The sequence below is a fragment of the Plasmodium falciparum genome (assembly GCF_000002765.6).
Source record: "Plasmodium falciparum 3D7 genome assembly, chromosome: 13".
Classification (NCBI taxonomy): domain Eukaryota; phylum Apicomplexa; class Aconoidasida; order Haemosporida; family Plasmodiidae; genus Plasmodium; species Plasmodium falciparum.
This window is the reverse complement of record NC_004331.3, coordinates 267,192-282,474: the sequence shown is the minus strand read 5'-3', so window position 1 is coordinate 282,474 and position 15,283 is coordinate 267,192. Positions and strand designations below refer to the sequence as shown.

Here is a 15,283-nt window from a genome sequence, read left to right as displayed (position 1 = left end):
TACAAAATTGTGATTAATAGGTAATATAAAAAAATATAGAGAGTTCTTTATTTTTATTCTATTTAATTGTTTATTAATTTTTCTTACTTTTTTTAGCAGATATTCCAAGTGAATTAAATATATATAATATATATATATATATATATATATATATATTATATTCATGTACGTAAAAATTTTGAATAATGTAAAAAAAAAAAAATAAATAAATAACCTAAATATAAAATGCTAGTACATTGTTCACTTATTTTGATTTATAATTTTTTTTTTTTTTTTTTTTTTTTCTTCTATTAAAATAAGGTAAAATTGCAAATTGTAGATTTCATGTTAACAATGTATAAATATATAAATAGGTATTGAATTGAACTTATTAGAACTTGTGATTTGTTATTTTTTTTTTAAATATAGAGTAAGAATTTTAGGTTTCATGTAATATGTTTATATATAGTATATTCTCCCTTATTTTTTAAAATGTTCCTTATTTTATTTTTATATATAAATAAATGTATGTATATTATGATGTATGGAAAATAAATATTATAATGTATAATATATATATAAATATTTGTATATTTTTATAAATATTACATAAAACATTTTGCAAAATTAAGTGAAAAATTATATATATATATATATATGTTAAGTAAATGTGAAAAAATATTATTATATATATATATTTTTTTTTTTTTTTTTCCTCAAAAAATATATAAATATATTTATATATATATATTTATTAATTTTGTGGTGAATAAATAAAATATATCGAAAGGTCAATGTCTGAAAATAAGGATAATTATGAAGAAAGAGATTATAATTTTTTGAATAGAAAAGATTATAATTCCATTTATAAGAAAGTGTTATGGCCAATAAATCATGGGATTTATGATTTTGATGATAAGAATTTAAAGAAAGAGTTATGTTTAATTGTAACTAATATTCCTGTTGAATGGAGTAAATATGATGTTGTTTGGTTTTTTCGGGAATATTTTTATCGTTTAGCCATCAATAAAAATATTTTCTTCCCTCTAATAGAACATGTATATTTATTAAAAAATCAACCTTCAGCTATTTTGGCTTGTCATGATGGTATATCAAGAGAAACCATTGAAAGTTTATCTCATTTCATTTTGAAGAATATGAAAAATAAAAAAAAAATTCATTTGAATATAGAACCATATTATAAAAAGAATAATGATGAACAAACAAAAAAAGATAAACACGACATACATGAGGATAAATATGACAAAAATGAAAAGTATGGTGAAGATGAATTAGATACTCACAATAATAAAAAAACTGGTATGCAGGATGAAAATAACATTATAAGTAAGATGAGAAAGATATCCATAACACCACCACGAGGTATATTAAAAAAGAAAAAAAAAAAAAAAGAAAAAAAAAAGAACAAATTGTTAATATATATAATATATATGTTAGAAATGTATTAGATTATATGTTATTTTATTTTATTTTATTTTTTGCATATATGGATTATATACGTTCTTTTTAAATACTTTTTTAATTCATTTAATTATTGTTATTTTATTTTATTTTTATTTTTTTTTCTCCCCTATGGGTGTTAATAATGAACTATCTGTTTTATATTATTCCATTTTATTTATTTATTGACTTCCATTTTGTAACAGATAACGGTATGGAATGGCCAGATGACCTAGATTTAAGAAATTGCTACAATATAGAAATGAGAAAAAAGTTGTGTGTTTTTGGTCGTTATAAGCCGTTGCATTGGGGTGTAAAAGAAATGTCTAAATTTTTGAAATATTATTTTGAGAGTTTGAAAAGAGATCATGAAAATTTTGAAATTCCCGAAATTTGTGATATGTGGGCTGATAAAGGAACACATTTAGTAACATTAGCCTGTAAAAATGAAATATCTCGTTTTAACATGTTACTTATAAGAGCATGTTATTTGAATGACGAAGATGCAAAATATAACATGAAAAATTCTTTGCGTGTTTGGATTGAATTTGAAAAATGGACATCTTATAAAAATACGGTAAACAAAAATTTTAAAAATTATAAGGTAGGAAAAAATGATAACAATAAATATTCTTCTTCTATTCATGATCATATGATTGACAAAAATCATAGAAGAAAATTCTCTCAAAAACCATACTACGACGACTTTCAAAGATATAAACCCAGTTATATTAAAACAAGTAATATCAATTCTTTTAAGCCTTATAATCATAATAATTTTCCGCATAAAGATTATAAATATAGACGCAATAATGATTATTCACGTAACATACAAAATAATAGATCACCATCTCCTTATTATAGTAAATATAAAAAAAATTATTCAAAGTCTTTATCATCAGAAAATTATCGCATGAAGAAAATAAAAAGGTCTAAATCGTTTGAAGAACGTAATAGTAGGGTCACGAATATGGATTATATATCATCACAAAATATGACACAGCATAATAAAAAATTCTCACATTCGTATTCTCGAAATTCATAAAGAAGGTTATCCTAAATGTATAAATATCTAGGGTTCACACATTATATATATGTATATATATATATATATATATATGATTTTATATTGTTTATTTTGCTATATAGGTTAATTTATATGTTTCCTATTAATTTTATAAATTATGCAATAAATATATAGTTTATTAAATATAATTTTTTTTAACTCATATATTGCTTAATATATTAAGACTATGTTTAATATATATATATATATATATATATATGTGTTTGTTTTATTTATTTTTTTTTTTCCAGTGAATGAATAATTATATGTAGATATTATTACAATTAAAGGATGGTATAAAAAAAAAAAACCCATTTACCTTAATTGTATAATATTTTTAAATCGTAGTATATATTTCTATATAAGTAATATATAAATAAATATTTTTCACTTATATATATATATATATATATATATAAATTCAGTTAAATGATAGTAAAAAAATATTACTGTATAAGGAAAAAAGAATTTATACTTTTTTTTTTACTATTATGATAGAAAAGGAAATATATGAATAGATAAAAAAAAAAAAAAGAAAATAAAAAAATAAAAAAATAGAAAAGAATTATATTTGCTTGTTATAAAATATATTCAATTAGAATTTATATAACTTTTATATAATTTAAGACTTTGTACAATGATGTGTTTGATATTTTATGATACAGGTCGAATGAAAATTTTATTACAATAATAAAATGAACGAATAGCAAATAAGTAATATATATATATATATATTTATTTATTTATTTATTTATTTATATATTTTGCATTATACTATAATAGTGTTGTAAATACATAAATTTATTGAGAATGATTTACAAATTTTGATATACTATTATGAGAAAAAATTTTCAAGTTCAAGAAATTCTTGGGTATTTAATTCTAGTTGTAGTTTTTCTCCGTTATCATTTTTATAAGGGGATGTTATAATATTATTGTGTATATTGTCTGAAATGTTGTATATTTGAAGAAATGTATTATTATCATTTTGTTGCTTTTCTATAATTTTATTTATTATATTTAGACATATATTTATTTCACAATTTTGCTGATATTTTTCTTTTTCCTCTTGATAAATATTTAAATTATCATATATGACATTTTTTATTTTATTCAAATTAGAAATGATTTGTTCATCTAATATTAGAATATTTGATATGATATTGTTGATATTACTATTAATTTCTTTTATGTTGTTTACCAATTTGTTCTTTTTATTTGTATTTTTATCAAGTAATGATTTGAGTAATATATTATGTTCGTTTTTTTTTCTAAAAAAGTTGTTTAGAATTGATGTAATTAGGATTATATTATTATCACATTTTTTATAATTATCAAGAAAATAAAATATGTTATTAAATTTATTATATTTGTCCTTTATATCACACTTTGTATTTTTCAACTCATCGAACAAACAATTTATATGAATATTAACATGATGAATATTTTTTGATGTTTTGATGTTGTTTTTTATTAAGTTATTTATCTTTAACTCTAACAATATATATTTTTTTTTTTTTTTGAGTAAAATATCTTGTTGATCTATCAAATTTTCATAATATAATTGTGATTTATTTTTTATTTCTTCTATATCCTTTAATAAGCTTTGAATTTTCCCTTCCTTTACAATTATGTTATTTTCTATTTCTTTAATTTGTTGTTCTAGCGAACTCATGATTATAAAAATGTGTATGAATTATATGTATATTATTTGTATAAACGACAACTTTAAATTAAATATATATATATATATATATATATATATATATATATATATATTTATTTATTTATTTATTTATATATTTTATTTATTTATTTATTTATTTATATTTTTATGTGTTGTAATTAACACAACGAAAAAGCGATATTTCATGTTTTGTTAAATTCAAATTTTTTTTTTCTTTTAAATATTTGTATAAGAAAAATGGACATACATATATATATATTAATTTATTGGAAATGTTATTGTCAAAATATACTTATTTATATTTGTGTGTTTAAAAATTAGAATACTTTTTTTTTTCGAATTAAATAAAAATATAAATTGAATTGAAATAAAATGAAAGAAAATGATAAAATGTGTGAAATAAAATATATGTATTATTGAAATGGTGTATAATTAAAAATGCGCATATTAAAAATTAATTATAATAAAAAAAAAAAATATATAATGACATACAAAATATAGATATATATATATATATATATTTATATACATGTTAATTCATTTTATATATTCCTAATGTGTATTTATATTTTTAAAATGTTCTAGTTCCTTATCATCCAAAAAAGAAGTACCTGAAAATTCACTACTCGATGAACATTTTTCATGAGCTAATAATCTGAGTTCTTCTAATAATATTTCATCTTTAATATAACATTCATTATCGCTAGTATGATTATCATTAGATATATGATTATCTTCTAAGGATTTATTTTCATTTACATATGATGGTTCCTTCTTATTATAATTAAAATCTAGTTCATCTGAATTTATTAAATTACATTGACACGACTTGTCTACTTTTTCCTTGTTATTTACCTTAGTTTCTTCAAAATCTTGATAATTTTGATAATTTTTATAAAAACTTAAAAGTGGAGCAAAGAATGACATGACACTAGTTAATACGGGAGTTGATGATACAGCACTCTGAGAAGCAACCGCTGCTGGTAATACTGTGTTTGGTATGGCTGCTGATAAAGGAGCTGTAGTAGATGCTATAGTTGGAGTTACTGCTGGAGAAAAGGTGAAAGGGATACAACCACAACATGTCCCAGAACTTATAGAACCAGTTAATGCAGCAACAAAGGATGTTAAATGATGTGGCATTTTCAAAAAAAATAAGAAAAAAAAAAAAAAAAAAAAAAAAAAAAAAAAATATATATATATATATATATATATATATATATAAATATATTAAAAATTATTGATTGTTTTTAAATAAATTCTACATGTGTAACATATGAATATATATAAATACTAAGATATTATTAAAAAAATTATTAGAAATACATTTTTATGAAGCTTTTAATAAGTAATATATTTAATAAAAACATATAATACACAAAATATAGAACTAATTGAATTTCTTTTTTAAAATATTGAATATATTGGAGATAAATGAAGTAAATATAAATTATAATAATACTATATGAACATCATATTGAATATATATTTATAAATTGACGTTTTTAAAAATAAATATATTTATATGTATATAGGTATATATATATATATATATATATATATATATGTTTTTTTTTTTTTTTTTTTTTTTTTTTTTTTTTTTTTTTTCAACATATAAATACAACTATTACATTATAAAAAATGACATATTGCCTGTTATGTAACAACATAAGTCCAGACCCGTATAAAATGATAATATTTTCCGAAATATTCTTATAAATAATATTATATCAATATGGTATATATATATATATATATATATATGTATATTTTATTTTTTTTTATTTTTTTTTTTTTTATGTAGAGAGAAAATTCTTCTAATAAGGAGAAGGACAAAAATGAAAAATTACAGATATATCGAATTAACTTTTTATGAAAAAATTTATGTTCTTTATCTTTTTACTATTGTATAATATTTTAAGAAAGAAATAATAAGATAAATATTACATATAAGAAAAAGATAAACATGAATTAATGACCTACATAAAGACTTATATATATATATATATATATATATATATATGCATATATTTTTTTTTATGTTTTATTTTATTTGCTTGTGTTATTATACATAAAATATTATAACAAAAATATATGTTGTATATATATGGTTAATAAGTTAATAATGGTGTGTTGAAAAATGAGAATAATTTTTTAAAATAACATAAAAATTAGAATTTACAAAATAAAAGTAGTAAGTCTTATTCAATTTTTGTGGTATAAAATAATGTTTCTCTTATGTGAATCTTAAATGTGAAAAATGATTACCGGAATAGAGAAGATAAAGAATTAGCATATAAATATATATTTAATATATTTTAAATAATCAAAAAAGATACTTAAACGTATATTCTTAATTTATTCATTATTAATGTTAACAAGATGAGCTTTATTTTGTTATATATTACATGAATACACATACTTAATATATATATATATATATATATATTATATATAATGTATATAAGTTTAATATGGATCTTAAATGTGTGCATTCACTGTTTTTTTTTTTTTTTTCTTTTTTTTTTTTTTTTTTTTTACTTAATATTTTATTTGTATTATTTCAATATATATCATATTATACAATATTTAGTAACATAATTTATCAAATTTGAACACAAGGAAATACTTACTAATTCTTAATTCAAAAAAAGAAAAATAAAAAAAAAATACATCTTTCCAGTGGAGAAGTATATTTATAATAAATGTGTTTGTATAAGAAAAGATGGATACTTTCTTTAATTTATTATTATTATTATTAAATTAAAAGAACCAAAATTAACTATTAAGCGAAATATATTACGATGGTGAGAAATAGAGTTATGGAAGTGAAACAAAAGAAAATGCCTTATCATAAGTATATTATCAATTTGATATTATATTAAAAACGTGAAATATAATATTTAAAAAAAAAAAAAAAGAAAAAAAAAAAAAGAAGAAGAAGAAAAACAAAGGAATTTATAATATACATACATATATATATATATTTATGTTTGTATATGTGTGAGAAACGATATTAATATATTTGAAGGGAAATAATTAGAAACATACAGGTTTAAATAAATAAAGGATTGTAGTACAATGGGTTCAAGAAATAAAATGCTACTTTATAATAACGCATTAATGGAACATAAAAGATTAGCTAGCAGTTTTTTATCAGTATATAAAGAAAAAGCTTATAATTATGAAAAGTGTCAGAATTGTTTATCATATTTTTTATCGTTAGTTCCTTTATTAATTGTAGGTGGAATACATTTATTTATAAAAATGAATGGTTACTATATTGGGAATTTATTTTTAACAATAACATATTTGTTTTCTTTCTTTTTCTTTATATTATATTATTATAATTCATACATAATATTTGTATTATTTGTATTTTTCGCATTTTTGATATACTTATGTTTACACGAATTTGCACATGCATTGGTTGCATATAAGTATGGTGACATTACTATGATATATAAAGGGTATTTATATTTGGATATATTGAATTATTTAGATATTTTTCATACATTAATAATACCCCTAATAACACTATTTATAACAGGGTTTGGTATTCCTGGAAATTTATATTGGTTACAATTACATTTTATAAGAAGTCGATTTCAATTATCTTTTATATTTTTATCTGGTCCATTATCAGATATATTGTATATATTATTTATAGTTTTTTTTTATAATTTATATTCATATTTTAAAAATCATAAGAATTTAAATGTGCAGCCACATTCAATATTGTTTATATCGTTGGCTACAGCTGTTTCTTTCTTAGTGGATTCGTTTCTTTTAAACTTATGTCCTATTTTAGGTTTTGATGGTTGGGGTATACTTGAGCCGTATTTACCCTATTGCTTAAACAACATGTAAGAAAAAATAAGAAATATGTGACCTTAGAATATGTCAAAATTATTTATATAATGTATATATGTTTATATATATATATATATTTTTTTTTATTGCATATTATACATTTTCATTTTAATTCGTTTTATTTTTAGAATAAATGAAGAAATTGTGTACACTTATCTGTCGTACATATGTCCACTATTAGTGTTCATATATTTCAATTTCATTGAAGCGAGATATCTGTTTTTTACCAGAATTGTTAATTTTATACTAGCAAGAATTTTAGGTATTGAATTGGGTCATGTAACAAATGGAGTTAACACTTTCCCAACTTTATATTCTTATCTTCGAAAAATTTAATATTCATTAATTTGCAGACATAATAATATATAATTATATATGTACTACTTATTTTATTTTATTTTATTTTATTTATTTTTATTTTTTTAATTAATTTTTGGTATTCATATTTTTTTATATATAACAAAAAATTTCCTTCATTTTTTTTACAAAAAAATTGTTTTTCTTTTTTTTTTTTTTAATTGACATATTGTTGTTTAATCCATAAATAAAGACAAAAAAAAAAAAAAAAAAAAAATTAAAAAAAAATATACATATATATATATATATATATATATGTATGTATGTATGTGTGTATATATTTGTATTGTTTTATATACTTGCTTTTAATACATTTCCATGTTTATTAGTTTATGTAATTATTTATTACTATAAATGGTCTTAATATATCCGAAAAATATAAGGGCAAATAATCGGCTGAACATATTTTTGCCTCATAATTTTCACTCTGAAATATGTTAATGTTTATTTTAAAAACAGAATAATAATAGTCTGAAAAGGTATCAATTTTTTTCAATAGATAGAATATTTTATCTACAGTTAAAAATTTCGTATTTGTTATGTGTGGATTAAGATATAAATGCAAAAGTGTTATAAGAAAATATTTTAATGATAATAATATTATATAAAATTTTTTATCAATATTTTTATTTTTTATATAGACCTGGTTTGTTAAACATGTAACATCAAATTCTTCATTAATTATATGATTAGATATATCATCATTATTTATTAATATATCAATACATATAATAATATTTTTATATATTAGATGAAATAAAGTATATTTTACATTGTCATGATTTTCTAAATTTGTATTGTTAATACTATTGTTTTCAATTGTGTTGTATGTTAATATTTTACATATATTTATTATGATTAATGATATGTAAGGAACTATTAAATAAAGCTGATGATAATTTTGTTTCTTATTTAGTATATGTGTAATAATTTGTAAGACTTCATTAATATGTTCATAATTTATTGTTGTAATATTATAAAAATAAAATAAGATGGACATTATTACATATTCATAAGATATTGTTATATCCTGGTCATTTATTTGTTGTTTTATTATATTTATATCTAATATTATATGTTCTTGTTTGATATTTAGTACATATTTTTCATCATACTGTAAATATATATAATTTTTATTTAATTCGTATTTATCAAATAATTTCCTATAATTATCACTTGTTATAATATTTAATAGTGATTCCGTTTGATTATGATTATCTGTTGAAATATTTATATGTTCCTCTTTATTATAACATATATATTTTTTTGAATAATATTTTGATAAATTATAATTACACTTAATTAGGGATTGATAGAAACTTTCTAAAAATGATTTTGTCTGAGAATTTATACTCCAGTTATTATATATTTTTAGCATATAGGCAATAATTAAATTAGGGTTATATTTTTTTATATACATAATATAACACATACATATAATAAGACTTATACTATTTGTTTTTTCTGATGTAGGATTTTTCATTCCATGATTACATATAATAAGGATATTATTTTGATTATTCATATTTTGTTTTTTGTTATTATGTGTAGAATTTATATAACATATTAACTGTTCTTTATTTTGTTTTATAAATGATGTATTATTATCTTTTACTTGGTTTGTACATAAAGCCATATTATTATTCTGATCATTATATATTACATCATCATCATCATTATTATTATTATTATGAGATATATCATTTTGATTTGTACTTATCATAGAAGTAATAACTTTATATATCATATGTATATCTAAAAAATTGTAATAATTAATAGATTCATTATTCAAAGAATTTGTATTTTCAAAATTTTTAGTATATACATTATATCTAAAATATAAAAGTTCCTTATTTTTCCTTGTTTCTTTATTTTCTGTTTTTATAACAAAACCAGTTGATGTAAAATCATAAATATATTTGATGTTCAAAAAATCATTTATAAAAATATTATTTATATGAATAATGTTTCCTAAATATAAGTTATCAAACATTTTTATAGGATAATTTATATATGCACTACTATTATAAATATGTGAAGAAATTTGTCCTTTTACATCAACATTTTTATAAATACACAAGAAACAATATTCTCTTTCAAAATCTTCATATCCTCCTTTTAAAATGTATATGTTCTCTACTTTAATATTTGAAAAATAGACATTATATAAATTAATACAATCATCATATATATTATTCATATTATTCTGATCATAAAAGATAATTTTTAAATTGTCTTTACATATCATTTCTTTATTTATTTGTATCATCATCTTTTTATTATATATATTAATACTACTCTTAATATGACCCTGGTTAAATAAATCTTCTTTTCGAATATCTAATATGTATACACTTTTGTTACTTCCTTCATTTAATAATAGTTGTATGTAATTATAAATATAAAATGAATTTATTATTTTACAGGTTATGTTATTTTTTAAGGAGGAGGGTAAAACATCCTTTTTGTTATTAGTATCATTATTAAGTTCTTTCAAATATTTTCCATTTACTTGATCTCTCAATAGTTCTACATAATTTTCATTTTTGCTACTTTGTTTGTTTTCATTATTTTTTTCGCTTGTTTTTTCCTCTCTTACTTTTTTTTTCAGCTCCTCAAAATCGATGCTTTTATATTCCATACTTAAAATTAGGTAAAAATAGAAATAAACAAAAAAAAGGAAATATATATATATTATATATATATATATATATATTTATATATTTATGTGTTTATAATATTAATTAGTTGTCATTTGTATCATTATTATAGATAACATTTATCCTTTATATAAATATATCCTTCACATTTATATAAACCTTATTTTTTTTTATTTTATTTTTTTTTTTTTTTTCAAATTAAAAACAACGTTTATTTTGAAGTTCAATAATAATATATATCAAGGAGAACAAAATTATATTTTATATAAATATATATAAATTCAATATAATATAAAGAAATATAAATATTGTTTCCTTTTTAAAAAAGTATTAAATATTATTCCTAAAATTTTTTTTTTTTTTTTTTTTTAACGTATATTATTATTTATATATATTTTTTTGAGGATATAAAATATAATATATATATATATATTTTTCATATAACCATTTAAAATATTATAAAAACAGTTTCTTTTTGTTATTTTTTCTTTTTCTTTTTCTTTTTCTTTTTCATTTTCTTTTTCCTTTTCCTATTCTTAATTCCTATATTTCTCATTCATAATTTGTCACCCATTTTAATGTTCATGAGGACTTTTTGTTAGCGTGCAAAAAAAAATTTACATTCATTTTATGCAATTTTTTATAAGCAATAAAATGAGGGTAGGAAATAATACAGGGGTAGTAAATGATGAAAAAATATATGAAGATAACAATTTTATATATAATGATAAATGCTCTTTAGTTATAATAAATGACAAAGAAATAAATAAAACAAGAAAAGGTAGATATGTTAAAAGGAATAATGAAATAAAAGATGGGTCCCGCGAAAATTATAATATAAAAGAAGATAATTATGAAGATGATAATTATTCATATGATATAACAAATAACCAATCGTTGGGTGAGGAGAACACAAAGGAGAAATTTCAAGAATTTGTAAAAAATGAAGGAAAAGAAAATCATATGATAAAGAAGGAATATTTTAAGTTACACATAGGTTTTGATTATTCGAATTTTAGTATGGATACAAATTATAAAATAATAAAATTTATAAATAAGGGAAGTCATTTTTTATATTGGAATGATGATGATATACATTTTTTTGATGATACTAATTTGACAGAAAATATGAAATGTAGAGATGATGATAGTATTAGCAATAATTTAAAATGGAGAGATAATAATAATAATAATAAAAATAATGTTCGGGCAAATTTCCATTCAACTAAAGAATATCAAATGAATGAAATGAAAAAAAATAATTGTGAAGAGATAAGAAATAGTCGTTTTCTATATTTTGATAGAGAACATAAATTATTAGTTATAAAATATAATATGAAAAATAATAATTTTGTATATATTAATGAGGAGGATCCTACATATAAATATTTTTTAAATTTACATAATAAGGATTTTTTGGATGAAACATTAATTAAAGAAAAGAAAGATTGTATTTTAATATATCCATATACCTATACAAAAATATGGAATACGTTAACTACATATATAAATGATGAGGTAATAAATAAAATAGAACCTGTAAACAAAACGTTTTCTTCATCTTTCTTAAAAAGCGATAAGGACATGATAAATCTACACAACCAACCTTATATGTTTTATTCTGTCATACCTAAATATTCGTCCAAAAAAAAGAAGGACAAAAAATATGTATATGACAAAAATGGTAGGAATAATTCAAAGGAGAAAAAGGAAGATAACTTGGAAATAGATGTACAAATAAATGATACGGCTGAAAAAGGTGATGATAATATTATTGATATATCTGATGATAATGTAAGAGATAAATATTATGTCGATATAACTCATAGGTTTAATAATAGCAAAAATTATATAAAGGAGTATAATACAATAAATAATACAAATGTAGAAGGAGAAAAAACATATTTTGAATATATATCTATTGATAACGAAACGAATAAATATACACCAAGTGATATAACTATTATGAACATGGAAAAATATTGGATATTAAAAGAAATAATTCAACAAGAATATACATATATATATTATAATAACGAACAAATAGAAGGATTTGTAAAATATTCAGATAAACTTTTTTATATATTAGGTGAGTTCCAATTTGCTTTTATTTTATTTCATTTAGGTTATAATTATCAATCATTTATTCAGTGGCGAAAATTATTTGAGCTTATGACTAATTCTTCTTACTTGGTCACAAATAGTACAAGTAATAAATAAATAAATATAAATACAAATACAAATATATATATATATATATATATATATATATTATATCACATTTTTTTTTTTTTTTTTTTTTTTTTTTTTTTTATTTAATAATTTTTTACAGATTTTTTTGAAGAAGTTTTAAAAGCTGTTTGTATACAACTGAGCTATCTGAGTGAAGATTTTTTTGATAACTCTGACAATAGTTTTATTTTATTTGGTATTTATAACATATATGAAATAATAAATAATATAGATGAAAAGATAAGACCAAAAAATATTACAACATTGATAGATAATATCGATTCAATTGTGTATACAAAAATTGGTCTGCATTTACCTGACTTGTCTTTTGTCTATGAAGAATATCAACCCACATATGTCAACGAAGAATTTTAAGAAGGCAATATACACACATATATACATATATATATATATATATATATTAATATTTTATACATATATTTTTATATGTGTATATAAATAAATATTTTTATATAAATTATAAATTAATATATACATGATTTACTTTTACAATATAAAAAATGATAATTTGTATACCTTCTTTCTTTTTTTTTTTTCTTTTTTTTTTCTTTTTTTTTTTTTTTTTTGTTTATTTTAAAAATTATAGACTATTTTTATGTTTATAAAAAATCACTTGTTTTGTTAAATATAAACAAAATATATGACATATATAATAAATATGTACATTTTGTATATAAAATAAAATAAATATTACATAGTATTATTTATGTGATAAAGAATGTACTTTAAATGAAATATCTTTTTAGTTATAGAAAAAAAAAAAAAAAAAAAAAAAAAAAAAAAAAAATTAACTATTAACGTTTTAATATAATAAAAACAGAGACGTTAACATATTATACATAATAAATAAATAAATAAATATATATATATATATATATATTATTATATTACCTTGTAGGGCTCAAAAAAAAAAAAGAAAAAAAAAGATGCACAGTTAACTTTGAACTCTAATGTATATGATAAATAAATTATATGTTACATTATTTTATTTTTTATAAATTATATATTTATAAAAAAAAGAAAAAGAAAATAAGAATTGGCTATTTTTGAATTATCTAAATGTATTTATTTATTAAATGAATACAAATAAATAAATAAATATATATATATATATATATATTATATTAAAAATATGTATGTTATATATAAAATAATATATGATACTTAAATATATATAAATATATATACATTAATTTATATAAATATATATGTATATATAATCTCCATCTTCCTTTATTTTTTATATATTCTTTTTTGTTTTTACTTAAATACAATATCATATATTTTAGAGTAAGCATATGGAATAAAAAATATATTATATATATATATATATATATATATATTGTACGATTGTAATATATAGCATAATATTGCTTATTACATATTATACAAATTACATGTTACATATATTTACATTATACTATTAGTATAGTTCATAATATAACTAATAAAAAGTATAAATAAATATATATATATTATATTACAATATTCCTTTTTATTTATTTATTTATCATTATTTTAATTTTTTTTTTTTTTTTTTTTTTTTTTGCTTATTATTATTTTTTCATTTTATTCCTGAAATATATTTAAGAATATATTATTTTTAAATATAAAGGAAGAACTGAAATATTATATATAGATAAAAATAAAAATAAAAAATAATATTTATTTATAATTATTTATAGAGGAATAATTTTATATTTTATTTATATGACAATATTATAGGGAATATACAAATCTACAAAAGGAGATATATATAATAAATGTGAATATATATATATATATATATATATATATATATATTTATGTATTTATAAGAATTAATATTATATTTATGTATATGTATATAAAGTAGTAATTACTTGATACATATAAATATTATAATATATATAATATACATATTCTGTATCGTTTTGATTTCTACTTGATATTTAAATAAAAAAAAAG

The 15,283-nt window shown here is 18.2% G+C and overlaps 6 protein-coding genes across 6 annotated transcripts; 3 read left to right on the top strand and 3 right to left on the bottom strand.

Annotated features, from left to right (window-relative positions):
• Positions 1 to 773: 773 nt before the first annotated feature.
• PF3D7_1305900 (conserved Plasmodium protein, unknown function) lies at positions 774 to 2,485 on the top strand (the record flags this gene model as incomplete). Its single annotated transcript, XM_001349750.1, has 2 exons — positions 774 to 1,362; positions 1,647 to 2,485. The coding sequence occupies 2 exons, from the start codon at positions 774 to 776 to the stop codon at positions 2,483 to 2,485; spliced, it is 1,428 nt and encodes a 475-aa protein (XP_001349786.1).
• An 856-nt stretch (positions 2,486 to 3,341) lies between these two features.
• PF3D7_1305800 (conserved Plasmodium protein, unknown function) lies at positions 3,342 to 4,181 on the bottom strand (the record flags this gene model as incomplete). Its single annotated transcript, XM_001349749.1, has 1 exon — positions 3,342 to 4,181. The coding sequence occupies one exon, from the start codon at positions 4,179 to 4,181 to the stop codon at positions 3,342 to 3,344; it is 840 nt and encodes a 279-aa protein (XP_001349785.1).
• Positions 4,182 to 4,745: 564 nt separating this feature from the next.
• On the bottom strand, positions 4,746 to 5,336 carry PF3D7_1305700 (conserved Plasmodium protein, unknown function; the record flags this gene model as incomplete). Its single annotated transcript, XM_001349748.1, has 1 exon — positions 4,746 to 5,336. The coding sequence occupies one exon, from the start codon at positions 5,334 to 5,336 to the stop codon at positions 4,746 to 4,748; it is 591 nt and encodes a 196-aa protein (XP_001349784.1).
• Positions 5,337 to 7,274: 1,938 nt separating this feature from the next.
• On the top strand, positions 7,275 to 8,402 carry PF3D7_1305600 (site-2 protease S2P, putative; the record flags this gene model as incomplete). Its single annotated transcript, XM_001349747.1, has 2 exons — positions 7,275 to 8,059; positions 8,195 to 8,402. The coding sequence occupies 2 exons, from the start codon at positions 7,275 to 7,277 to the stop codon at positions 8,400 to 8,402; spliced, it is 993 nt and encodes a 330-aa protein (XP_001349783.1).
• Positions 8,403 to 8,748: 346 nt separating this feature from the next.
• Positions 8,749 to 11,064, bottom strand: PF3D7_1305500 (mitogen-activated protein kinase phosphatase 1, putative; the record flags this gene model as incomplete). Its single annotated transcript, XM_001349746.1, has 1 exon — positions 8,749 to 11,064. The coding sequence occupies one exon, from the start codon at positions 11,062 to 11,064 to the stop codon at positions 8,749 to 8,751; it is 2,316 nt and encodes a 771-aa protein (XP_001349782.1).
• A 673-nt stretch (positions 11,065 to 11,737) lies between these two features.
• PF3D7_1305400 (AAR2 protein, putative) lies at positions 11,738 to 13,690 on the top strand (the record flags this gene model as incomplete). Its single annotated transcript, XM_001349745.1, has 2 exons — positions 11,738 to 13,292; positions 13,416 to 13,690. 2 exons carry the CDS (start codon positions 11,738 to 11,740, stop codon positions 13,688 to 13,690), a joined length of 1,830 nt encoding a protein of 609 aa, XP_001349781.1.
• Positions 13,691 to 15,283: the final 1,593 nt, after the last annotated feature.